Source organism: Thalassophryne amazonica, chromosome 1, assembly GCF_902500255.1.
Source record: "Thalassophryne amazonica chromosome 1, fThaAma1.1, whole genome shotgun sequence".
Lineage (NCBI taxonomy): Eukaryota > Metazoa > Chordata > Actinopteri > Batrachoidiformes > Batrachoididae > Thalassophryne > Thalassophryne amazonica.
In genome coordinates, this window is record NC_047103.1 from 110,565,146 (window position 1) to 110,591,612 (window position 26,467).

General features: G+C 41.9%; 1 protein-coding gene across 3 annotated transcripts in view; it reads left to right on the top strand.

The window, feature by feature from the left end:
* Positions 1 to 26,467, top strand: part of slc19a2 (solute carrier family 19 member 2) — a 106,710-nt gene that overhangs the window by 44,247 nt on the left and 35,996 nt on the right. For all 3 annotated transcript variants that reach the window (XR_004561448.1, XM_034173387.1, XM_034173400.1), the window contains exons 3-4: positions 6,119 to 6,365; positions 7,530 to 7,722. Coding sequence is in view for 2 of the 3 variants with exons in the window: in XM_034173387.1 (XP_034029278.1) it covers positions 6,119 to 6,365; positions 7,530 to 7,722 (440 nt within the window). In the remaining variant the exon portion in view is untranslated. The remainder of the gene's footprint in view (positions 1 to 6,118; positions 6,366 to 7,529; positions 7,723 to 26,467) is intronic.

Sequence of the window (26,467 nt, forward strand, 5' to 3'; positions counted from 1 at the left end):
AATGCTAATGGTAAACATAAAGGTGAGAACATGTTTTTGTTAATAAACAGACACATCTGATGAATATTTATATTGTACAACCCCTGGCAACAATTATGGAATCACCGGCCTCGGAGGATGTTCATTCAGTTGTTTAATTTTGTAGGAAAAAAGCAGATTACAGACATGACAAATGACAACTTTCTGGCTTTAAACACTATAAGAAATCAGGAAAAATAATTGTGGCAGTCAGTAATGGTTACTTTTTTTAGACCAAGCAGAGGGAAAAAAATATGGACTCACTCAATTCTGAGGAATAAATTATGGAATCACCCTGTAAATTTTCTTCCCCAAAACTAACACTTGCATCAAATCAGATCTGCTCATTAGTCTGCATCTAAAAAGGAGTGATCACACCTTGGAGAGCTGTTGCACCAAGTGGACTGACATGAATCATGTCTCCAACACGAGAGATGTCAATTGAAACAAAAGAGAGGATTATCAAACTCTTAAGAGGGTAAATCATCACGCAGTGTTGCAAAAGATGTTGGTTGTTCAGTCAGCTGTCTAAACTCTGGACCAAATACAAACATGGGAAGGTTGTTAAAGGCAAACATACTGGTAGACCAAGGAAGACATCAAAGCGTCAAGACAGAAAACTTAAAGCAATATGTCTCAAAAATCGAAAATGCACAACAAAACAAATGAACGAATGGGAGGAAACTGGAGTCAACATCTGTGACCGAACTGTAAGAAACCGCCTAAAGGAAATGGGATTTACATACAGAAAAGCTAAACAAAAGCCCTCATTAACACCTAAACAGAAAAAAACAAGGTTACAATGGGCTAAGGAAACACAATCGTGGACTGTGGATGACTGGATGAAAGTCATATTCAGTGATGAATCTCGAATCTGCATTGGGCAAGGTGATGATGCTGGAACTTTTGTTTGGTGCCGTTCCAATGAGATTTGAAAGGATGTTTGGGGATGATATCATTTTTCAAGATGATAATGCATCTTGCTATAGAGCAAAAACTGAAAACATTCCTTGCAAAAAGACACATAGGGTCAATGCCATGGCCTGCAAATAGTCCGGATCTTAATCCAATAGAAAATCTTTGGTGGAAGTTGAAGAAAATGGTCCATGACAAGGCTCCAACCTGCAAAGCTGATCTGGCAACAGCAATCAGAGAAAGTTGGAGCCAGATTGATGATGAGTACTGTTTGTCACTCATTAAGTCCATGCCTCAGAGACTGCAAGCTGTTATAAAAGCCAGAGGTGGTGCAACAAAATACTAGTGATGTGTTGGAGCGTTCTTTTGTTTTTCATGATTCCATAATTTTTTCCTCAGAATTGAGTGATTCCATTTTTTTTTTTTCCCTCTGCTTGGTCTAAAAAAGTAACCGTTACTGACTGACACAATTTTTCCTGATTTCTTAGTGTTTCTTAAAGCCAGAAAGTTGCCATTTGAAATGACTTTAGTTTTGTGTCATGTCTGTGATCTGCTTTTTTTCTACGAAATTAAACGACTGAATGAACATCCTCCGAGGCCGGTGATTCCATAATTTTTGCCAGGGGTTGTAGAGTTTCAATTGAAGAAAATTCAATTTATCCCATGTCAAATTTTTAGGCATTGTACTGGATGAGAATTTGAACCAGAAACAACACGTTAGTTTTATCCACCACAAAAAAACAGTAACATTTTGATTCATCAGCAAATTCAGACATTTTGTAGATGAGGCTTGTACATTGACCCTGTATTATTCTTTGATTTATACTGGCTACTTTTTCTAATTCAATAAAAGCTTTTGCACCACTTTTTAAAAAAAAACAACATTCTCACAGGCTCAAACTGCCGGTCATTCTGCACTTACATAAGAAACATAAGAACAGGTACATAGGAAAAGGTGGCCTAATGAGTTGTAAATTACCCCAGCAGCGCCATTTGGCACCCTCCAGTCAGAATAGGAGATGGGAGAAAAGGCTGGATTTTTGAGTGTTAAAGTATGAACTTTAAATAGCAATCCAAAATTGTTGCACTGTTTGGAGCCCCTTGACCTCAAGTGACGCACACCAAAATGTAAGTGCCTTTTCTCTTGTTTATAAATGTGAAATGACAAGGATCTATTTTAGGTGTTATATAAAACAAATAATGAATGTTTTGTTTTTTTTTTCTCATTTGTGCAATAATAAGAATATTTCATGAGGTGAAAGATGGAATGTTCCATTCAACAAGGATACATTTTCACTTCTTTAGCAATTGGGATTCACACTCTTTGCCTTCTATTGCAATAACCAATCCTCTATACTTCATAAAAATTAGGTGTTCTCAAACTTGTTAGCCTGCAGTAACAGCAGTAGCATATAGGGGAGCAACCACTGATTCCTTTTTTTTTTTTTTTTTTCCTCCCTTCGGTCATCCGGGTGCAAATGTGACACAGGGGACTAAGTCTATTTTGGGTTACTGTATCAACCACTGAACTCTACACGAGTTCAGTGGTTGCAACACAGCAGCTTCCATGAGGGAGCCCGCCCCCATATCGATATGAAGGGCTGGAAATGTGCTCCATCTGAGGGGCTTTGTGGCCCATGCAGTGTTATGCACACACACACACATGGCTGAGTGATAATTACAGCCCCACGCATGTGTGTGGCACATTCTCGTACATGCACATGAGGAAAACAACTTTCTGGTCTGCCATGCAGACATTTGGAGATCGGGCAGTCTGACAGCAATCTGTGTCATCCACCTGTTGTGTACCTACACTTTGGATGCCATCATACAGGTGTGGATGAGACAGTCCGGATGTGTTCGGACCACGGCTGGCCACACCTCTTTTCCTTCTGACTGCGTTGGCTCCTCCACAGTCTTGCTATGTGTGATGGGGGCTTAATAGCACATATTATCACACCCAGGCCACCGTAGGATACACGTTATTTGCCTTATTTTGAAGAGATTTAAGTCAGTCGTTTATCTAGCTGTGCTCTGCCTGATACAGTGTTTAAAAATACATCCAGTAAGTGTAAACCAGGCTGGACAAACTATGTAACAAATAATAAATATATACTTTGTAACACAAGATTTTACTTCTGAAGCGACACACAATAGTCATAGCAAGGAGTGGCTTTGTATGCCGCAGTATTTCAAAATTTCACGTGATTTTCATTAAATATACGATTATCGTCGTCTTTGTGTCTTTTGATCCTCATTTGTCGAGCTACAATCAATAAGCTGTCAAGCATAGACATTGCTAATAGCTAGCCATGCTAACTGCTTCGAAGTTGCGTGTCCAGACCACAGCTGTCCTGTTGAGATTGATAACCCCGACATCTGTTCCTTTCAAGGTCTTCATGGTCACATTCCTGCAACATCTGACAAACTTGTGGGGCTTTTTGTAAAAATAAAAGGTGGATGTCAAGAACTGTAAATAATGGGACCAGAAATTTGGCTGACTGGTTCTGTCTCATTCCCTTCTATGTCAGCTGGTCTTTCAGGGCAGGCCCAGGTCGTTAGGTCCTTAGGTGTTTCAGGTCCACCCATTCACCATTTCTAGGCTGAATGCTCAGTTTGTCTACTTTAGTTAAACCCTAGGTGTGTAAAGATTCAGTCCCGATTCTATATGATTCATGATTTGAGTTCACGATATAATGTTCTGTCTTTTTTTTTTTTTTTTTTTAAACGGAATAAGCTGTGTATAAATTGACTGAAAAATGGCATCCAGTCTGCTCTGTGTGAGCCTGATCCCGTCAGATCTCAGAAGCTAAAGCAGTGTGGGGTCTGGTTAGTACTTGGATGGGAGACCTCTTCAGAACAACAGCGGCTGTGTGTGTTTCTCCAGGTAAAATTGGAGTTGCATTAGGAAGGGTATCCAGCGTAAAACCTTTGCCAAATACCAATGCGGATCTGGCTGTATCTGCTATGGCGACCCCACACAAATGGGAGCAGCCAAATCAACGACAAATAGATATCCTACTTAGAAAGATGAGAGAGGTCGGTAATTTTCATCATATGTACACCTCAACTGTGAGAGACAAAATGAGAAAAAAAATCCAGAAAATCACACTGTAAGATTTTTAAATAATTTATTTGTAAATTATGGTGGAAAATAAGTATTTGGTCAGTAACAAAAGTTCAACTCAGTACTTTGTAACATAATCTTTGTTGCCAATGACGGAGGTCAAACGTTTCCTGTAAGTCTTCAACAGGTTTGCACACACAGCAGCTGGTATTTTGGCCCATTACTCCATGCAGATCTCTAGAGCAGTGATGTTTTGGGGCTGTTGCTGGGCAACATGGACTTTCAACTTCCTCAACAAATTTTCTATGGGGTTGAGGTATGGAGACTGGCAAGACCACTCCAGGACCTTGAAATGCTTTTTACGGAGCCACTCCTTCATTGCCCAAGCAGTGTGTTTGGGATCATTGTCATGCTGGAAAACCCAGCCATATTGCATCTTCATTGCTCTCACTGATGGAAGGAGGTTTTTACTTAAAATCTCATGATACATGGCCACGTTCTTTCTTCCCTTAACAAGGAGGAGTCGTCCTGTCCCCTTTGCAGAAAAACAGCCCCAAAGCATGAAGTTTCCGCCCCCATGCTTCACAGTAGGTTTGGTGTTCTTGGGATGCAACTCAATATTCTTCTTCCTCCAAACACAAGTTGAGTTTTTAACCAAAATGTTCTATTTTGGTTTAATCTGACCACATGATATTCTCCCAATCCTCTTCTGGATCATCCATATGCTCTCTGGCAAACTTCAGACGGGCCTGGACACGTACTGGTTTAAGCAGGGGGACTCGCCTGGCACTGCAGGATTTGAGTCCCTCTCTGCATAGTGTGTAGCCTTTGTTACTTTGGTCCCAGCTCTCTGCAGGTCATTCATCAGGTCCCTCCCTGTAGTTCTGGGATTTTTGTTCACCGTTCTCATGATCATTTTGACCTCACAGGATGAGATCTTGCATGGAGCCCCAGATCAAGGGAGGTTATCAGTGGTCTTGAATGTCTTCCATTTTCTTACAATTGCTGCCACAGTTGATTTATTCACACCAACCTACTTGACAATTGTACATTCAGTCTTCCCAGCCTGGTGCACATCTACAATTTTCTTCCTGGTGTTCTTCAACAGTTCTTTGGTCTTGGCCATAGTTAAGTTTGGAGTCTGACTGTTTGAGACTGTGGACTGGTGTCTTTTATACAGATAACGAGTTCAAACAGCTGCCATTAATACAGGTAACAGGTGGAGGACAGACGAGCAAGAAGTTACAGGCCTGTGAGAGCCAGAAATCTTGCTTGTTTGTGGGTGACCAAATACTTTTCCACCATAATTTACAAATAAATTCTTTGAAAATCCTGCAATGTGATTTTCTGGATTTTTTTTTTTTTCTCTCTCTCTCATTTTGTCTCTCACAGTTGAGTGTACCTATGATGAAAATTACAGACCCCTCTCATCTTTCTAAGTAGGAGAACTTGCCCAATCAGGGACTGATTGGGCACTTCAAAAGTGTCACATGATAAAAAGGTGTACTCTTATTGGTCATCAGCTCAGCCCAGCTCCATTCAGGAGAAATGCAATGCTTATCATTTTATGTGGTTGGATTGCATCTTGGAATTTCACATTAATAATGTTATAAAATATCATTGGTGTCATTCAGCTGCATATCGGTGGAATTCAGTACAACTTTTTGTGAAAGTGAAGTGTTAAAGCTGTGCTCTACATGACAAGGGGCATCTTTGGTGTAGCATGGTAAAGTTTTTAGGTTATTTCACAACAACCTACAACTAACTTCATCTGTGTGTGTGCGCAAGAGCAACGCAATTCATTTTTCATCAGAATTGATTCAATAGGCACACAATTATATGGATTTTTAGGTGATATGTGATGCATCGTTACCAGCGAAAACCAGCGTAGTGTGCCACGGGTGCAATCTGTCACTGAGAAAGAGGATGTCTATACAAACCATCATGAAGAAGACATTTACAGGTGCTACCAGCACTTCACATTTATAGTTTTAAAAACTCTGTTAAAGATATTCCATTTCATATTATGAAAGATGAGACTTTTCCATGGTTATTTGAGTCATTCATTAGTAAGAACTGATTCACTTTGGTATTTTTCTTCCCTGCATCACCTTGTAGGAGTGCAGAGGCTCAGTGGGAGAAAAATGGAGCAATGTGCTTATGAAGGTGTTGCGGATGCTGCTGGATGACTTCCTGCAGTGCTATAGATGTCCTTCTCTGCTGGCCTGGTCGTTGTGGTGGGCACTGGCTACCTGTGGCTACTTCCTGGTCATCAACTATGTTCAAGTGCTGTGGGAAAATATTCGTCCATCCCAGGACTATGAAATCTACAATGGCTATGTAGAGACGCTGTCCACACTGCTTGGTGAGCTTTCTGGCCCTGATGCATGCAGACCTTAAATTGATGGGCACCTGCCAACATCTCTCCAACTTTAGATGGTACATTTGGGTGAATAATGAGGCAAAGCGGAATATTTACAGTGGAATAGGTTGCAGTGAGCAGAAGCATTGAACACTGAGTTTAAATACTTTAGGTCAACTATTCAAAGTACGGGAGAATGTGGTACAGAGTAAGCTTGTACGACTGGACGATACCATTGTCCATCGGCGATTGCTGACCAATACCACAATGTGGAGCAAACATCATGATGCCATGTCTTCCACCCCACCACACACGCACTCTTTCCATTATCCTTATGCAGTAATGTAAAACATTTTTGTTTCCAGCTGAGGATTTCCTTGGATATAAAATTGAGTACTGATGGCCGTGTACTTTAAGGAGTGTCATGGAAACAATGCCCAAAAAAGATGGCAGCAAGTCTATTGGTATGTGAAACTGCATAGACATGCTGTGAGGTGGGCAGATTGGCACACTGGAGTGGTTTGTCCTGCTGGTTAGTTCACAGAGACCCATCATGTTGCACACCCCCATGGAGGAGGAGGAGGACTGCTTCGCTGAATGCCAGCAGGCAACAACTGCTTTAGAAAATCAGATGAGGTGCCTGTTGCTCAGCCCATTAAGATAAATTAGTAATGACAAAAACGTATCAATTTGTTAAATTTCTAGACATTTTAAAAAGCATAAAATAAAGTTTGTACACAGACAGCTCTCCTAATTTCAGTGTTCATCGTGATGTTTTATTGCAGACATATTTTTTTCCAATTAAGGAAACATCACTCAACTCTAGTAGCGAGTACAGAGTACAGACAGTGACGGGAGTGATTTGGCCAGTCCATCCTCACCTTCCGAAAGTAACGATCTGCTGCAAGCCAGAAAATGCAGCCATGTGCTGAACTGAACTAACGAAAAAATGTTTTTTTTTTTTTTTTTTTTTTTTCTTTCCAAAGTTGAAAGTGAATAAATGGTACATGGACTGCGTTTATATAGCGCTTTTCCATAGGCATTAGACACTCAAAGCGCTTTACAAATAATGCCTCACATTCACCCCAATGTCAGGGTGCTGCCATACAGGGTACTCACTACACACCGGATGTGTATTAATGTTACTTTATCTTGTCTGATCCTCAGGGGCACTGACAGCACTTCTGGTTGGCTGTGTTCCAGTCCGCTGGGCATTGTGGGGGGAACTCTCCCTGTGTGTCTTCTCCCTACTGATGGCAATGTGTGTTTTTGTCATGGTTACCTTGAGGAACATCTGGCTGTGTTACAGCTCGTACATTCTCTTCAGAGTCACCTACATGCTGCTCATTACTGTTGCAACGTAAGTAAAAAGGTTGATAGATATTTTATTGATCGCAAAGGGAATTCCAGATGCTTTATATTTAGTTCTCCTAAGCCACTGTAAAGTTCCTAAGAGTTTCCTCTTATGACATTATCCACAAGCTGCTGAGAGCAATGTGTAGTGAGGAAGAAGTACGACAAAGGGAGGGGACTTCCACTGTCACTGATAGTGATAATGATTCTGTGGTTAGGTGATCTGAATATTATACAAACACTTGTTTGTGGCTCAGTCAATAGTAAGAACTTTATCAGTAAACTGTCAGCCATAATAAAATCTCACCATACATTATTATTTCTTGATCTCAAGAATAATGGTCATGTTTTCGTTGCATATCTGATTGATGCCAAATTTCTAAAACAAACATAATTTTCCTTTTATATTTATACTACAATCCAAAATCAGAAATGGTTGGGACAATATGGAAAATGCATTGAAAGAAAAAAAAAAAAAGCAGTGTTTCTTGCATGCCCTGTGATAAACTGGCAGCCTGTCCCGTGCGTACCCCGCCTCTTGACCAAAGAGCAATGAGGTATCGTCCAGTGACCTGTAATCGGAATTAATGGACTCAGAAAATGATTGAATGAATAATTCTTTTATTTACTTTTCCTTTGACTTTTGTTTCATTGCAGACGGTATGAATCAATAGTTCATGGGGTTTTTTCTGGTAAACTTCATTTATTAATACAGGGCTATCCTCAAATGATGATGGTGGTAGAGGTCAGGTCGAGTGCAGAGCACCTGCCACTATTATTTTAATGTTATATATAACCCTTTCAGAATAAATACATTTCTACTACCACCACTGATCAGCATTCATTCAGATCATGCTTGGAGAAAGTTGGAAATACTCATTATTTCTTTTTGAACACTAATGGAATGAAAATGTTTCCTATAAACAAAAACAAATTAATCATGTGATGGCACATTTATAGCAATATGTGTGTCAATAGCATTTGTTGCAGTTCAGGGTGAGGGCGCAGCTGTTTATTCTTGTTTTTGGGCAAGTTGCCAGGTCTGCAATTTACGAGGGTAGGCTGAAAAGTTCTAAGGCTCACTATAATGCAGTTAATGCATTACTTCTTCATGGGGAGCCTTAGAACTTTTCAGCCTACCCTCGTATAAGCCAGCCTGTTGGAGACAAGCCGGAATAAGCAGTTTCATCCCTTTTTTTAGATCGTGGGCGATTTGTAATAGAAAGGCATCCTGTGTAATAGGGGTTTCAGGGACAGCCCTGTAATACTCATACAAACTGTAAAAAAATATACAGCACTGGGCCTATTAAAAATGTTCTCAACAACAGAGTTTAGCTGCATATTCGCTACTGTCAAAACACCAATGGCATTCGTTATCACTTAGGCCCCATATGAATTGTTATTCTGGAAGCTGCTTAAATGCCACCTGTTTGAGTACTGCTTACAATCACTTCATGAGATGTTTGATGTACACCCAGCTCAGTGGTGGGCACAGATAACCAAAAAATTAACTTCGATAACAGATAATCAGATAACTGAAAAGTTATCTTTGATAAAGATAAAACAATAAACCACCCAAAAATGTATCGAAAGTTACAGATAACGATAAATTCCAGTATTGTCTCTGGTACATTTGCAACTACTACCAAGCTGAATTTGAGTTTTAACACCACAATCGCTTCTAGTAGCATCAAAAGTGACAACAGACCAATACAATAAGCCCGCACTTCTGTCTTTGAACATCTTGCCCCCTGCTGGGAGCTCTTGTTTACTACATGGCTTCCAGCACAGAAACAAGCTGAGAGGAGCCGCAAAGCTCAGCTTTCTACCCAGTCACAACGCTCCCGTCAGGCGGAGGTCTTGGAAAATAAAGCAATGCTGAGTTGTGGTTTGGTGTATAAATAAAATTAATACTGAGAGAATAACTCCATTAATGTCAATTCTGTCATTTGTACAAAGTTAAAATATAACATATCTTTTAATGTTGAATAATGCACTAATTCTTAAGTTTTGTAACAAACAGACAGATTGCAAAGGATTCTGGGTAAAATGTGCCTCAGCTAAACACTGATTGCTTGAGTCATTCATTATGTAAACCAACACATTAATGTGACGTGTCGTGTGTTTGTTTATGGAAAATGTGCTTTTGTAAAATATTCCATTTTTTTTTATTTGTAAAAACAGGCATTTTTACGGAGCCCTGGAAGTGTCATCGCAAAATGTTTTGCATGTGGAGAGAATGTGCGCACGTTTTAAGCATCGTTTGAGTAAAACGGGCATGATCTACTTAAACATGGCCACAATTTGTAAAACGTGCACTCAATATTGTCTTGACACATAAATGTTGGCTATTAGCCAACAAACCAGGAGACAGTATAATACATTTCCCCATTAGAAATGGATCTGGTCAGAGTGTATCATCATGGTTTGGGTGCACAAGGACATACAGAGAACTCCAGCTGCCCAGCATGACATCATCTGGAGTGTAAGCACATTAAAAAGGATGCTGAGGGCGAACCATCTTCCCGTCATGAGGATGACAATTTAGGTCATATTATGAAGTTCATTTTGAACGAAAGGAAAACGTGCGCACGAATTATCACGGCCAAGAAAACGTGCACGTTTTATTAATTTGAGAGCACGTTTTATTAATTTGTGGGCTCAATTAAAGGAAAACGTATGCACAAATTATGGCCAGAAAAAAATAACACTGTAAGTGACCTCTCCCGGGTTCCGTACTCCCATCGAGAGTTTTTGTAAATTAAGTTTGACAAAAAAGCTGTTTACATTTTGCTTCTGGAAAGACGAGTCCATCGTGTGGTTTTTGAACGTACAATGAGTGTGAGAACATAAATTGTGCACTCTGAACTTTTACACCGTGCAGTTCTGTGGTACAGTTTGAGCTGGAACAGAGTACAGTGATTGAAAATATATCAGCACAGCTTCAGGGCCAATACTGCCATGAACACTACTGGCCAGTAGATGGCAGTAGAGACAGACCTTGAAAACTTGCAAAAACTAAATTCCAGTTAATCCATGCCTGCTACATTTAAGATGCGTGGAATTTAATAAACACAGACTCAATAACAATGTCTGTAAACCCAGAGAATATATTCACGAGAATTTTAGGCACTAGAGTTTAATGCTGTTGTCTGTAGAGCCTGATCAGTGTTTCAAATGCATTTCTCATGTCGTGAACGTACTGAGATTACCCTATCCTACCCATAATGCACTGCTGGGCACAGCATACAGTGAGGAAAATAAGTATTTGAACACACTGATTTTGCAAGTTTTCCCACTTAGAAATCATGGAGGGGTCTGAAATTTTCATCTTAGGTGCATGTCCATTGTGAGAGACATAATCTAAACAAAAAAACAAAACAAAAAAAAAAACAAAAATCACAATGTACGTATGATTGATTTTTTTTTTTTTTTTTTTTTTTTTTTTTTTTTAATTTGTATGTTACTGCTGCAAATAAGTATTTCAACACCTGTGAAAATCAATGTTAATATTTGGTACAGTAGCCTTTGTTTGCAGTTACAGAGGTCAAACATTTACTGTAGTTTTTCACCAGGTTTGCACACACTGCAGCAGGGATTTTGGTCCACTCCTCCATACAGATCTTCTCCAAATCTTTCAGGTTTGGAGTTTCAGCTCCCTCCAAAGATTTTCTATTGAGTTCAGGTCTGGAGACTGGCCAGACCACTCCAGGACCTTGAAATGCTTCTCATGGAGCCCCTCCTTAGTTGCCCTGGCTGTGTGTTTGGGGTCATTGTCATGCTGGAAGACCCAGCCATGACCCATCTTCAATGCTCTTACTGAGGGAAGGAGGTTGTTTGCCAAAATCTCGCAATACATGACCCCATCCATCCTCCCTTCAATACGGAGCAGTTGTCCTGTCCCCTTTGCAGAAGAGCACCCCCAGAGTATGATGTTTCCACCCCCATGCTTCACGGTTGGGATGGTTTTCTTGGGGTTGTTCTCATCCTCTAAACATGTTAAGTGGAGTTGATTCCAAAAAGCTTTATTCTGGTCTCATCTGACCACATGACCTTCTCCCATGCCTCCTCTGGATCATCCAGATGGTCACTGGTGAACTTCAAATGGGCCTGGACATGTGCTGGCTTGAGTAGGGGGACCTTGCTGCCCTGCAGGTTTTTAAACCATGACAGCATTATGTGTTAGTAATGTAATCTTTGTGACTGTGGTCCCAGCTCTCTTCTGGTCATTGACCAGGTCCTCCTGTGTAGTTCTGAGCTTTCTCAGAATCATCCCTACCCCACATTGTGAGATCTTGCATGGAATCCCAGACCGAGGGACATTGACAGTCATCTTGTGTTTCTTCCACTTTCTAATAAATAATCATAGCAGTTGTTGTCTTCTACCAAGCTGCTTGCCTGTTGTCCTGTAGTCCATCCCAGCCTTGTGCAGGTCTATAGTTTTGTCCCTGGTGTCCTTAGACAGCTCTTTGGTCTTGGCTATGGTGGACAGGTTGGAGTGTGATTGATTGAGTGTGTGAACAGTGTTGTGGTTCGGTCTGTGTTGGGGTTCTGGTCTCCTCTTTGTTAATCTGTTACCAGCTCTGATCTGTCTTCTTCCATCTGTTTAGGTTATCTTTATATTTCCCATCCTCTTATCTTGTATGACCCATTTTCTGGTCTAACATTCTTTGCATTTCCCAGCTTTTGTCTGTCATGTTATGTCTGTCTCAGTAGTTTCTGTCATTTCCAGCTCTATCACTCCTTGTCAATTTCATCCTTTTTCTTGTCTTGTATTCTTTGCATTGGCCCTTTATTACCTTTCAGTGTTTAGCACTCTCTGCTTCCCTCTAGTGACCCTTTATGTCCTCACAGTTTTATTCTATCTTTGCTTTATCTCCATCTAGTGCTCATTTTTGTCCCTACACATAATTAGGCATTATTTACACCTTGGTTGGTCTGCACCTGTATCTGATGAGACATGCTACTTAAAGTGACTCTGGTTTTTCTTCAGTGCAGGTCCATTGTCTCTGTTTGATTGTGTATGCATGAAAGGTTAGCACTTTGCAGCCTTTGTGCTTCCTGTCCTCTGTCTCCTGGAATCATGTTTGGAGCGTGAGTAAAAATTAGTTTGCACTTTAGAGCTTAATTCACTCCTTTACAAGAAAGACTTTTTGTTGGAAACCTGTATGAATTACAACAGACTTTTTGTTGGAAACCTGTATGAATTACAACAGACTTTTTGTTGGAAACTCGTTTTGAATGAGAATACTGATATCTGTTTGAACATTATTTTGTATGCCAGAAATTCTCTTGGTAGACTTTGGTGGTTCATTTTGGAAATACACTCCAAGCATGCGTATTCTGTTTGGTACTCAGTCTTTTATGTAAAGACTTTTTAGTGCACTCTCCTTTACAGGAAGGAGTCCCCTGTTCTGATGACCATTCCCCTGGAGCTAAAATGCCATTGCTAAAATGCGGCATTACAAAGTCACTTCCACACACAAGAAAGAGGTACTATCTGTGCAGTGTGTAGGCGAAAGGATTTTAGACCAAGTAGTCTAAAATGCTGGAAAGAAAGAGTCAAGACATTGACCGTTTGCCAAAATAACAGGCTCTTTAATACGTAGTCTCAGACACTGTGTCAAAGTGTGGCACTCTGGGCTCTGCTTTTATGCACATGTCAGGGCAGGGGGCCCATGTGGCCAGTCACACATGCAGTGTCTAAAGAATGCATCTATCAAACAAACAGAGTTGATTAAAAATAGGTTGTTAAAACAGAGTCCAACCTGAAAGGGTAAATAATTGTCCTGTCTACAAGAATGATGGATTTTGTGACAGTGTTTCTGGGTCACAGTACTGTGGTGATCAAAGGGTACTTTCATCTGAGAGATTGTCTTTTCATCATGGTGCTGGTCAGAGGTCACTTGGAGGTTGTGAACAAAGTCCCACTGTGAAGATGTCTTTATTTAAGACAGTGTCTTTTCTTCTGTATTGTAATTAATTGCAATGTGGAGTTACTTCTGCTTGCAGCTGTTTGTGTCACTCAGAGGTCATTTGTGTGATAAGGCTCAAGGGATGACTTTATCAGATGCCACCCAGGGGTCATTCAGAGGCTGTAAAACTGAAGATGTTTTGCATACTGAGCGTAGGGTCACAAGTGGTCAAACAGAACATTTAGGGAACAGAAAAACAATATTTATCATTTTGTTTCCACACCAGTCACTGGTTTAGAGCTATACCAAGAGTTCTTTGAATAATTGCATGTACCATGACATGCAATTGCCACTATTCAAATTATGTGTGAAAAATATACAGCATTAGTTAGGCCTATTAGGAAAAAACATTTCTTGTTTCTGGGAAAACCCTATTTCACATGCTATATTTTGCCACACACAAACATCAAAGTGTTTCGAGTAATGATATCATCACTTACTCATCTTCAACCACTTATCTGGGATTGGGTCACGGGGCAACAGCTCCCGCAGGGGACCCCAAACTTCCCTTTCCCAGGCCACCTTGACCACCTCTCTGTCGGATCCCAAGGCGTTCCCAGGCCAGACTGGAGATGAACGTGCCTGGAACACCTCCCTAGGGAGGTGCCCAGGGGCCATCCTTACCGGATGCCCGAACCACCTCAGCTGACTTCTTTCAATGTGAAAGAGCAGCGGCTGTACTCCGAGCTCCCCACAGATGACTGAGCTTCTCACCCTATCTGTAAGGGAGACACCACCCATCCTCCTAAGGAAGCCCTGAAATGGGAGGACCACCAGATCTAACTGATATCGCTCCACCTCCCTCACAAGCTCCGGCTCCTTCCCCCCCAGCGAGGTGACATTCCACACTCCCAAAGCTAGTCCCTCCCGCCCGGGTGTGGTTCTCCAAGGCCCTTGACTTTCACCTTTTACTACCACCCATGGGACAGCACACCCTACACCAGCGGTTCCCCCTGAAGGTGGTGAGCCCACAGGGTGGAGATGGAAGGTCCTCGTTGCCTTTTCAGTCTACACGTGACTGGGCTCGGTGGCAATTTCCAGTAATGTAACTGACCCAAAACCTGTGACTCTAGCCTTTATATTTGAAGGTTGGCATGCACATTCTAATAGATTGCTGTTCAGCAATTTGAATTCTTTTGTCTTGTCTCAGTGCTCTTCTTTCAGCCACACTGCTGAACTTTTCAGAAAGGCGTCATGTTCTTACTGCACCTCCTTTCCCGTCTGCCAGAGGGAGCAAAAGAACTGTTTTGCCATGTCTCTCTAAAGTCATTGATAGGTTACTCCTGCTGTTGTCCACGTTAACATAATGTTAATTTTATATTAGATAGATTAAATGGAACTTTATTGATCCCTTGGGAAGACTCCCTCAGGAAAATTGAGGTTCCAGCAGCATTGTATAGCAGCACACAGGGTAAGAAGCACGCGGAGTATCAAAAGTGAAAGTAAAAAAAAATAGAAATATAAATACACAAAGAAATACTAGACATACTGATTACTACTGGTTTACTGACTACTACTATTCCTTCCCGTCCTGTCTTCCTGTTTTGTCACTTGTTTTTAAATTTAGTCTCCGTTGTGTGTTAAATGTCCTTATTAGTTTGAGTCGTATTTAGTCATTCACACACCATTTTTATTTGGTCAGGTTTTAGTCGACAAAGTCTGTTAATTTTAATCTAGTTTTAGTCAACAGAGAATCAAATGTATTTTAGTCTCATTTCAGTCGAGACACTTTTATTTTTGATAAATAAACTCCTTAAATTATTTCTGATTACCATTTCAGTCAGTATAGTGTCTGACACATCTCAAATGCCAAATATTATTACTACTTGACAAAATACACTTATTATTGAAGGATTGTGATATTTTCCCCAGTATTTTAAAGGGTCCGTGCCACGCCATGACGTTTTTACATATTCTTGAAGAATAAAAAAAGCTTTTTCCACATGTCTGTTTTTACCATTAAAATTACACTGAACAAGGATTTAGAAATTTCGTTACCCATCTGAGAATTTGAATTTACTGCCTCAGAGACCTACTTTTTTGCTGCGACGGATGTGACGTCATGCGAGTAAATGTGTCCTGTTTACCAATACAGCAGACATGGACAGCGAAGGCATAGTGAGCGATTATCGTAAAGATTTAAGTGACATATCGATTGTTTTTGAAGAAGATGAGGAAGTTTCTGGGACACCTGCTCCAAACCATGTATGTTCCAGCCGAACGTGACAGAAAGAGGATGTGAAGCGCAGCTGTCAGCTGATAGCAGCAGCATTGAGGAGGACGATATAAGCTGCTTACAAAACAGAATGGTTTGTTCACTCACCACCTTTTCTTATAAATGATCATTTATTCCTGGCACGGTGTGTTTGTGTATGAAAAAATTATTTCAGCAGCACAGCGTGCTTAACTTCAGGAGTTTGTTCTAAAATCACTGAAAATAGTTTCTATACATTCTGTATATATTTCATCATTTATAAGTCAGTTTCTTGTGATTGCTAATTCTTCACATTTTATTCAAAGCAAATGATTGCAAATCTTTATCTGAAAAGCTGTAGACCCACATGGGATGGGAAAAAAGATTTCTAAATAAAAATTTTTTACTAATATATCTGTCAAATTTTATCAGGCATAATATTGTAGAAAAATGTTTGTGCTAAATGGAGACTTTCCTGTCTAAAATACACATACAGAACATCTGTAATCATAAACTGTATCACATCTAATCTACTTTGAATGAACAGAAGTCTGAAGAAAAAACAGGCTGTTCAGTTTACATGCATATGTATATTTGGAAAACACAAAAATGCCAATGTTCTGGTTTTTTGTTTTTCAGGTGTTCATGTGAACACAGTCAGCCGATGCCACTCATGATCAAGTCTTGCCATTGCAGGGAAATTTCTGCAGTCTTGGCGGAGATGCAACGTGGTGGCGAAAATCCTCAGTGTGTCACACAGCTGGCAAGTTTCTCGATTGTTTGTTTGGATGTAAGCTGATCTCTTTATTTGACTGCCTGTCACAGGTGAAGAAGTGGCTTAATGGAAACCGTCTGCAACTAAACTCTGTAAAAATTGAGACACTTATTGTTGCCTCTGACAGTGCTGCTCCTGTTATCAGGAGCCTACTTTGTGACTTGGGCTTAACGGCAAAAACAAGCCTTAGAAACCTTGGCGTTATTTTCGATGAAGGAATGTCGCTTGCTCAACACGCAAGCAAGCTTGTGAAAAATTGCTTCTTTCAGCTGCGAAATATCGCCAAACTTAAACAATTGGTGTCACAGAAAGAATTAGAGGAACTCATCCATGCCTTTGTCTCCACGTGGTTGGACTATTGCAACAGCCTGTTCACTTGTCTGGGTAAGGAGGAGATAAATCGGTTGCAGTATGTCCAGAACTCTGCTGCGAGGCTTCTGACCCGCACCAACAGGAGAGCCCACATCACGCCTATCTTGGAATCCCTCCAGTGGCTCCCTGTTGCCTCCAGAATTAATTTTAAAATCTTGGTCTTGACTTTCAGAGCACTACATGGTCAAGCTCCTGATTACATTGCTGACTTGATTCAGCCCTACACCTCAGCCCGCAGCCTCAGATCTTCAGGTCAGAACCTGTTGATGGTTCCTCGAACCTGCTTTAAAACTCGAGGAGACCGATCCTTTGAAGCCGTAGCGCCTCGTCTCTGGTATGAGCTCCCTCTGTCCCTGCGATCCCTGGACTCTGTTGAGATGTTCAAAAAGCAACTAAAGACTACTTTTTAAACAGGCTTTTCATGGCCAATAGTCTTTTAGTACTGAGTGTGTATTTTTACTGTATATTTTTGTTTTACGATGTAAAGCGTTGTGACCCCTGTCTGTGAAAAGCACTATATAAATAGTTTGCTTACTTACTTACTTTGGATGTAGATGTCCTGAGTGGCACACTATGCCTACGTGATGCTCCACAATATTAGTCAGCACATGAAATAGTTAGAAAGCTTCATTTACATGGTTTATAGAAAAAAGTAAAAAATATTCAAATACAAAAAGAATGAACTGTTTTGAACATAAATCCATGCTATGTTTTTGTTGCAGAAAGTATCATATCGGCAATTTGTGCGGTTGTGCTGGGGACACTTGGGAAGGCACAGAAGGTTGCCACTACCAGCTTGTGTTGTATTCAAAATAAGGAGTACTTTTCCATCACCATCAGCCGACTACACTGGCTTCCAGTTTCCTCCTCTGGAGTGAGGGTTTGGGTCATCGGTGGTACCTGGTCCACTTGGCAGCTTCAGCTTTGTCCGTGCACGTTGACTGCTCAGTGGAGGAGGATCATTAGTGGGAATTTCTGGTCAGTTTGGTGTTTTGCAGATCTGAAGAACCTCTTTTGCTATGTCGCTCACATAGACTGAATAAAATGTTTTTTAGCAAATTGTAAAACACTTCTCATTTGAATGAAACAATGTGAAACTTATGTGAAATTGTATTTTTATTCATTTTATCATGCTGTTTTTTTTTTTTTTCCACATATCCCATGTTGGATATGTGGCTAACTTTCTCACAGACACTTGCTTTGTCTGCTTTTGATGTCTATGTGCATTTTCATTAAAATGAAGGGTTGCCACCAAAGTCCTAAAATAGAAGTTAAAACAAAATTAATTAAAAAAAAAAATAGCTTATATACATAACAAAATGCTGTTTGAAAGTTAGGGTGTTATTGAGATAACATAAACAACTTACCTGCAAAGCTGACCCTGACATGAGAAGGAGACTCAATCACGAGTGGCATCAGCTGACTGTTCACATGAGCACCTGAAAGAGGGGGGGAAAATAAAAATGGAACATTGACATTTTTGTGTTTTCCAAATATATATATGCATGTAAACTGAACAGCCTGTTTTTGTTCAGACTTATGTTCATTCAAAGTAGATTAGATGTGATACAATTTATGATTACAGATGTTCTGTATGTGTATTTTAGACAAGAAAGTCTCCATTTAGCATAAACATTTTTCTACAATATTATGCCTGATAAAATTAGACACCAGACATAGAAGTAAAATTTTATTTTATTTAGAAATCTTTTTTTTCCCGTCCCGGGTCGGTCTACAGCTTTTCAGATAAAGATTTGCAATCATTTGCTTTGAATAAAATGTGAAGAATTAGCAATCACAAGAAACTGACTTATAAATGATTATATATATACAGAATGTACAGAAACTTTTCAGTGATTTTAGAACAAACTCCTGAATTTAAGCACACTGTGCTGCTGAAATAATTTTTTCATACACAAACACACTGCCAGGAATAAATGATCATTTATAAAAAAAAAAAAAAGGTGGTGAGTGAACAAACCATTCTGTGTTTTGCAAGCAGCTTATATTCGACAGCGTTGTTGATGTCAGCTGACAGCTGCGCTTCACATCCTCTTTCTGTCACGTTCGGCTGGAACATACATGGTTTGGATCAGGTGTCCCAGAAACTTCATCATCTTCAAAAACAATATATGTCACTTAAATCTTCACTATAATCGCTCACTATGCCTTGGCTGTCCGTGTCTGCCATATTGGTAAACAGAGCCGTGCTGTGACACATTTACTCGCATGACATCACATCCGTTGCAGCGAAAACGTAGGTCAACTCGGAGGCGGTAAATTCAAATTCTCAGATGGGTACAACAACAAACGTCACGTTCAGTGCAATTTTATGGTAAAAAAAAGACGTGGAAAAAGCTTTTTTTTTTTATTCTTCAAGAATATGTAAAAATGGCATGGCAGGGACACTTTAAATCCGCAAGGCTTCCCGTCACATACGAGGGTAGGCTGAAAAGTTCTAAGGCTCACTACGATACAGTTAATGCATTAACTGTATTAACTGAAAAGTTCTAAGGCTTACTATGATACAGTTAATGCATTAACTGTATCATAGTAAGCCTTAGAACTTTTCAGCCTACCCTCGTACAATTAGACATTGGTTTTCTTGTAAAACCATAGTGCCGTATTTGCTGGATGTAATTGGGCACTGCAGTCTCCTTTGAGGGCGGGCGCTAAAGGGGTAAAATATGACGCATATGATGTAATTTCTCTACTGGGGGAAAAACACTGCATTTTGGGAAAATTATACGCAAACAAAGTGAAAATGCAAAGAAAAGTGACGATGCCGTGGACATGTGTTGCAATTTGTTTGTGACCCAGAGTACAACCATGTTGAGGCATTTTGTAGGTGAGAGAATGGAGCAACTCTGGTTAGCTGTGTAGGCTAAGACTTACCGACATGATGTCTCCCATCTGCCTCGTCCTCTCTTCTCCACTGGGAACTGAAAAAAAACTTTTCACGACTGCTTCGGTGATTGCAGCTGAAAACAAAACCGCACCATTTTTCCATGTGAAGTTATGCTGTGTTTACAGTGAGGAAAATAAGTGTTTGATCACCCTGCGATTTTGCAAGTTCTCCTACTTAGAAATTATGGAGGGGTCTGAAATTTTCATCTTAGGTGCATGTCCACTGTGAGACAATCTTAAAAAAAAAAAAAAAAAAAAAAAAAAAAAAATCTGGAAATCACAATGTATGACTTTTTTTTTTTTTTTTTGTATGTTACTGCTGCAAATACGTATTTGACCCCTACCAGCCAGCAATAATTCTGGCTCACACAGACCTGTTAATTTTTCTTTAAGAAGCCCTCTTATTCTGCACTCTTTACCTGTATTAATTGCACCTGTTTGAACTTGTTACCTGTATAAAAAAAACCTGTTCACACTCCAACCTATCCACCATAACAAGACCAAAGAGCTGTCTAAAGACACCAGGGACAAAACTGTAGACCTGTACAATGCTGGGATGGACTACAGGACAACAGGCAAGCAGCTTGGTAGAAGACAACTGTTGATTATTATGATTATTTATTAGAAAGTGGAAGAAACACAAGATGACTCAGTCTCCCTCAGTCTGGGATTCCATGCAAGATCTCACTTTGTGGGGTAAGGATGATTCTAAGAAAGCTCAGAACTACACAGGAGGACCTGGTCAATGACCTGAAGAGAGCTGCGACCACAGTCACAAAGATTACATTAACACATGATGCTGTCATGGTTTAAAATCCTGCAGGGCAGCAAGGTCCCCCTGCTCAAGCCAGCACATGTCCAGGCCCATTTGAAGTTCACCAGTGACCATCTGGATGATCCAGAGGAGGCATGGGAGAAGGTCATGTGATCAGATGAGACCAGAATAAAGCTTTTTGGAATCAACTCCACTTACCATGTTTAGAGGATGAGAACAACCCCAAGAAAACCATCCCAACTGTGAAGCATGGAGGTGGAAAGATCATACTCTGGGGGTGCTCTTCTGCAAAGGGGACAGGACGGCTGCACCGTCTTGAAGGGAGGATGGATGGGGTCATGTATTGCGAGATTTTGGCAAACAACCTCCTTCCCTCAGTAACAGCGTTGAAGATGGGTCATGGCTGGGTCTTCCAGCATGACAGTGACCCCAAACACACAGCAGACAACTAAGGAGGGGCTCCGTAAGAAGCATTTCAAGGTCCTGGAGTGGCCTGGCCAGTCTGCAGACCTGAACTCAATAGAAAATCTTTGGAGAGAGCTCAAACTCCAAACCTGAAAGATCTAGAGATCTGTACGGAGGAGTGGACCAAAATCCCTGCTGCAGTGTGTGCAAACGTGGTCAAGAACTACAGGAAATGTTTAACCTCTGTAATTGCAAACAAAGGCTACTGTACCAAATATAAACATTGATTTTCACAGGTGTTCAAATACTTTGCAGCAGTAACATACAAATAAAAAATTAAAAAAATCATACATTGTGATTTCCGGATTTTATTTTATTTTTTAGATTGTCTCTCACAGTGGACATGCACCTGAGATGAAAATTTCAGATCCCTCCATGATTTCTAAGTGGGAGAACTTGCAAAATCGCAGGGTGTTCAAATCCTTATTTTCCTCACTGTATATTGCACAACGGGAGTGGAGGTCCGCATAAGTGGTCAAATCCTGCGATATCACGGAGGGTTCAAACGAGACTGCGGTCCCCTATTACTCTGCACGTTCAGACCTGGCTGATACTTTTTTAAAGCAAAGCATCCTAAAATAATTTAAGATTTGTAATGTTTTTATCTATTGTAATAGCCATACCGTGAGCCAATATAATTTAAATATAATTCACATTTCAGCTTTCATTTTTTTAATATTTCATGTATTTTGTTATACAACCCCAATTCCAATGAAGTTGGGACGTTGTGTAAAATATAAATAAAAACAGAATACAACGATTTGCAAATCCTCTTCAACCTACATTCAATTGAATACACCACAAAGACGAGATATTTAATGTTCAAACTGAAACTTTTTTTTTTGTACAAATATTTGCTCATTTTGAAATGGATGCCTGCAACACGTTTCAAAAAAGTTGGGACGGGGCAACAAAAGACTGGGAAAGTTGATGAATGCTCAAAGAACACCTCATTGGAAACAGGTGAGTGTCATGATTGGGCATAAAATAGGGATGGCCCGATCAGGCTTTTTTGGCCCCGATCCGATTCCGAGTCATCTGATTTTAGGTATCTGCCGATACAGAGTGCCAATCCGATACTTTAAAAAACTGAACAATGAACAAATGCTAAATATATAATAATTTCATTTTAATCACCTTATTTTATTTACCACTTAAACAGTGCACTTCTCCTTGAGGTAGCTTGAACAATCAAGTAATAATCTACCAGACTTAAAGTACAAATTTCCATGTTATTTTATTTATTCAAAAATAAATGTCAAAGGTTCCTTATGTTAAACTAGAAATTATCTAATCTGAAATAACAGGTGGTTTTAATTTATAGATGAAAGGTTTCTAAAGAACCATTTATTGATTTTAGCTATTTTAATTACAAGTGTTCTAAACTTTTTTAAACAGTAATCAGAAATTTTGAGTTTACAAACAATAACAAAAAACATTTCCAAGGATTTTTCTTCAGTCACGTGGTTTCTGCACTGATCCTTGGTTCAAATCCCCGCCTGACTGGAAAATCACTAAGGGCCCTTGGGCAAGGTCTTTAATCCCCTATTGCTCCCGGTGTGTAGTGAGCGCCTTGTATGGCAGCACTCTGACATCGGGGTGAATATGGGGGATAATTGTAAAGCGCTTTGAGCTGATGCAGATGGAAAAGCTTCGTAGTTAAAGAGTGCTGGTACTAGACTGGCCTGCACAAACGTTTATCAGTTTGAACATTAAATATCTTGTCTTTGTGGTGTATTCAATTGAATATAGGTTCAAGAGGATGAACTTTGTATTCATTGTATTCTGTTTTTATTTACATTTTACACAACGTCCCAACTTCTTTCGAATTGGGGTTGCATATTTGTCATAATGTTAAAAACAAATTGATATTGGATGGATGTAGCGTTTGTTGCTGTCTACACACAGTAACTTTAATCTGAGCCTCAGAGATCAGGGTCCTCATGTACAAAGGTTTCGTACGCACAAAACATGGCATACCTCCGTCTTCATGCTAATGTTCAGATGTATCAAAGTGAAATGATCCTGGAAATGTGCGGTTCATCAGGCCAAGTTCATGGCTAGCGTACACATTTCTACAGCTATTGTAGAACTGTGCAACTGTTAACAGTGTGAAAGCAATGTCAGAGTGATGTGCACATCATAGACACACTTCTAAACAATTAACACACCCACGTGTTTGCAATTATATGGGTGGATATAAAAGCGCATGCAACGTGATGTGTAAAATGTTAATGTAAACTTTTTTTAAATTACATGTTTCATTGGTATTGGATGGATTTATTCTCCAGCAGTGGTGGGCACAGCTAACCAAAAAGCTAGCTTTGATAACCACTAATCTGCTAGCTGAAAATTTAACTTAAGTTTTATAACGCTAAACCGATAAACCACTAAAAAGCTTAGTGGCAGATGCTTTACACCTGGGCTTATCTCTACATTCTCATAACTCTGCCAGCTTATCTCCTCTTGGCATGTCTTCTTCCCTTCTGTGCCTGTTGCACAGTCAAAATTTGTGTAATCATGTTTTAAAATTTCCTCTAACTTTTCCATTCCACATTCTGCACAATCTCTGCTGATACAACACATCTGATGGTACTCCTTTTCATCCTCCTTATCACACAAGGTCATATCGATGAACTGGCGTGTGTTACCAAACACCATGGCCCCTTTTCGCTGAGCACGAAGTACATGCGGAAGTGATATGTGTATCCGCACACCTGTCTGTCAAAGTCTTGGTGATCTGACCTGGGGCATTTTCATCTGCTCAAATTTTCTCTGTCCAGGCTTAACTGTCGGATTCTCTGACTTGAACTTTCTGTAAGCTTCTGTGAGGGGCATCTCTAAAACCCTTTTTGGAACCTGCTGATAGCTACCTAGCCTCTTTTTTTTTTTTATGCGCATCACATCCTTCTTTGTTGAAAGCATACGTGTGATATCACTTCACAGGCAGAAGTTAGTTAATAGAAGGCAAGTGTCATCACTGATTGCATCACTGCACCACACAATGTGCAACAAATTTGGAGTTTTACTTCTTTCTTTGCTGTAGTGGGTGAGCTGTCTGCAGTCAATTCCTAGCTGACTAAAGTCTGACGAGCTTTCTCTGCTGCAGGTTGCTTACAGCAAAAGCAAGGGCGAGGGCTCTCTTTGTCTTAGTTGAACCACCCTTTCTGCTTTGTGCCAGACAGTCCCTTGCATGATTCTCTTAAGTTCTTAAGAGCTTCATCTGCAAGAATAATGGATTTACTAAACAGATCCTTTGTTTTACCTTTTGCATAACAACCCACTTTTCTTAAAGCTTTCACTTGTTTTCTTGGTGTTCCCACTTTCAACAGAGTTTCTTCTAATGCTGCGTTTACACATAATGACGACAATTCACGAATGCCATGAAGTATACATTCTTGGCCGCTGATCACGAATGTGATGATTTAGGGCAGAGGCGTCAGGTGTCCTCAGGAACTGCTCCAACCTTTTACCACGCATTACGATTAATGGCACATGTTGCTGGAGAAATATCAGGAACCATTACGCATGGTCAAGAATAATGTTCCGCGTTGTTGCGTATGATCACGCATAACAGCGCATTAAGTTCTGTCACGTTGTGAATGAGGCGAATTGTCTCTACACACACCCCCTGTGGGAGAGGGGGAGGGAGAAGGAGGGAGGGGGGGGAGGGGGGGAAGGAGGGAAGGAGAAAGGGAAGGAGGGAGGGGAGGGAGGGGGGAGAGAGGGAGGGAAGGAGGAGGGAGAGAGAGAGGGAGGGAAGGAGGAGGGAGAGAGAGAGGGAGGGAAGGAGGAGGGAGAGAGAGAGGGAGGGAAGGAGGAGGGAGAGAGAGAGGGAGGGAAGGAGGAGGGAGAGAGAGAGGGAGGGGGGAGGGGGAGAAAGGGAGGGGGAGGGGGAGAGAGAGGGAGGGGGGAGGGGGAGAGAGAGGGAGGGGGGAGGGGGAGAGAGAGGGAGGGGGGAGGGGGAGAGAGAGGGAGGGGGGAGGGGGAGAGAGAGGGAGGGGGGAGGGGGAGAGAGAGGGAGGGGGGAGGGGGAGAAGGAGAGGGGGGAGGGGGAGAGAGAGGGGGAGGGAAGGAGGGGGGAGGGGGAGAGAGAGGGGGAGGGAGAGAGAGGGAGGGGGAGAGAGAGGGGGAGGGAAGGAGGAGGGAGGGGGAGAAAGGGAAGGAGGGGGGAGGGAGGGAGGGAGGGAAGAAGGGGGGAGGGAGGGAGAGAGGGAGGGAAGGAGGAGGGAGAGAGAGAGGGAGGGGGGAGGGGGAGAGAGAGGGGGAGGGAGAGGGAGGGGGGAGGGGGAGAGAGAGGGGGAGGGAGAGAGAGGGAGGGGGAGAGAGAGGGGGAGGGAAGGAGGAGGGAGGGGGAGAAAGGGAAGGAGGGGGGAGGGAGGGAGGGAGGGAAGGAGGGGGGAGGGAAGGAGGAGGGAGAGAGAGAGGGAGGGGGGAGGGGGAGAGAGAGGGGGAGGGAGAGGGAGGAGGGAGGGGGAGAGAGGGGGAGGGAAGGAGGAGGGAGGGGGAGAAAGGGAAGGAGGGAGGGAGGGAGGGAAGGAGGGAGGGGGAGAAAGGGAGGGGGAGGGAGGGAGGGAAGGAGGGAGAGAGACGGAGGGAGGGAGGGAAGGAGGGAGAGAGACAGAGAGGGAGGGAGGGAGGGGGAGGGAAGAAGGGAGGGGAGGAGGGGGAGAAAGGGAGGGGGAGGAGGGGAGAGAGGGAGGGGGAGAAAGGGAGGGAGGGGGAGAAAGGGAGGGAGGGAGAGGGAGAGAGGGAGGGAGGGAGGGAGGGAAGGGGAGGGAGGGAAGAGAGGGAGGGGGAGGGAAGGGGAGGGAGGGAAGAGAGGGAGGGGGAGGAGGGGGAGAAAGGGGAGGGAGGGAGGGAGGGAAGAAGGGAGGGAGGGAGGGAGGGAAGGGAGGGAGGGAGGGAAGGGAGGGAGGGAGGGAAGAAGGGAGGGGGAGGAGGGGAGAGAGGGAGGGGGAGAAAGGGAGGGAGGGAAGGAGGGGGGGAGGAGGGGGAGAAAGGGAGGGAGGGAAGGAGGGGGAGAAAGGGAGGGGGAGAAAGGGAGGGAGGGAGGGAGGGAGGGAGGGAGGGGGGGGAGAAAGGGAGGGAGGGAAGGAGGGAGGGAGGGGGAGAGAGGGAGAGGGGAGGGAGAAAGGGAGGGAGGGAGGAGGGGGGGGGAGAGAGAGACGGAGGGAAGGGGGAGGGAGAAGGAGGGAGGGAGATACGTATTTTATAACATTTATATGTTTCAGTGTTGTTTTATGGCAGCTCAGCACTTTGACAAAGCAGTGCCTTTTGAAATAATTA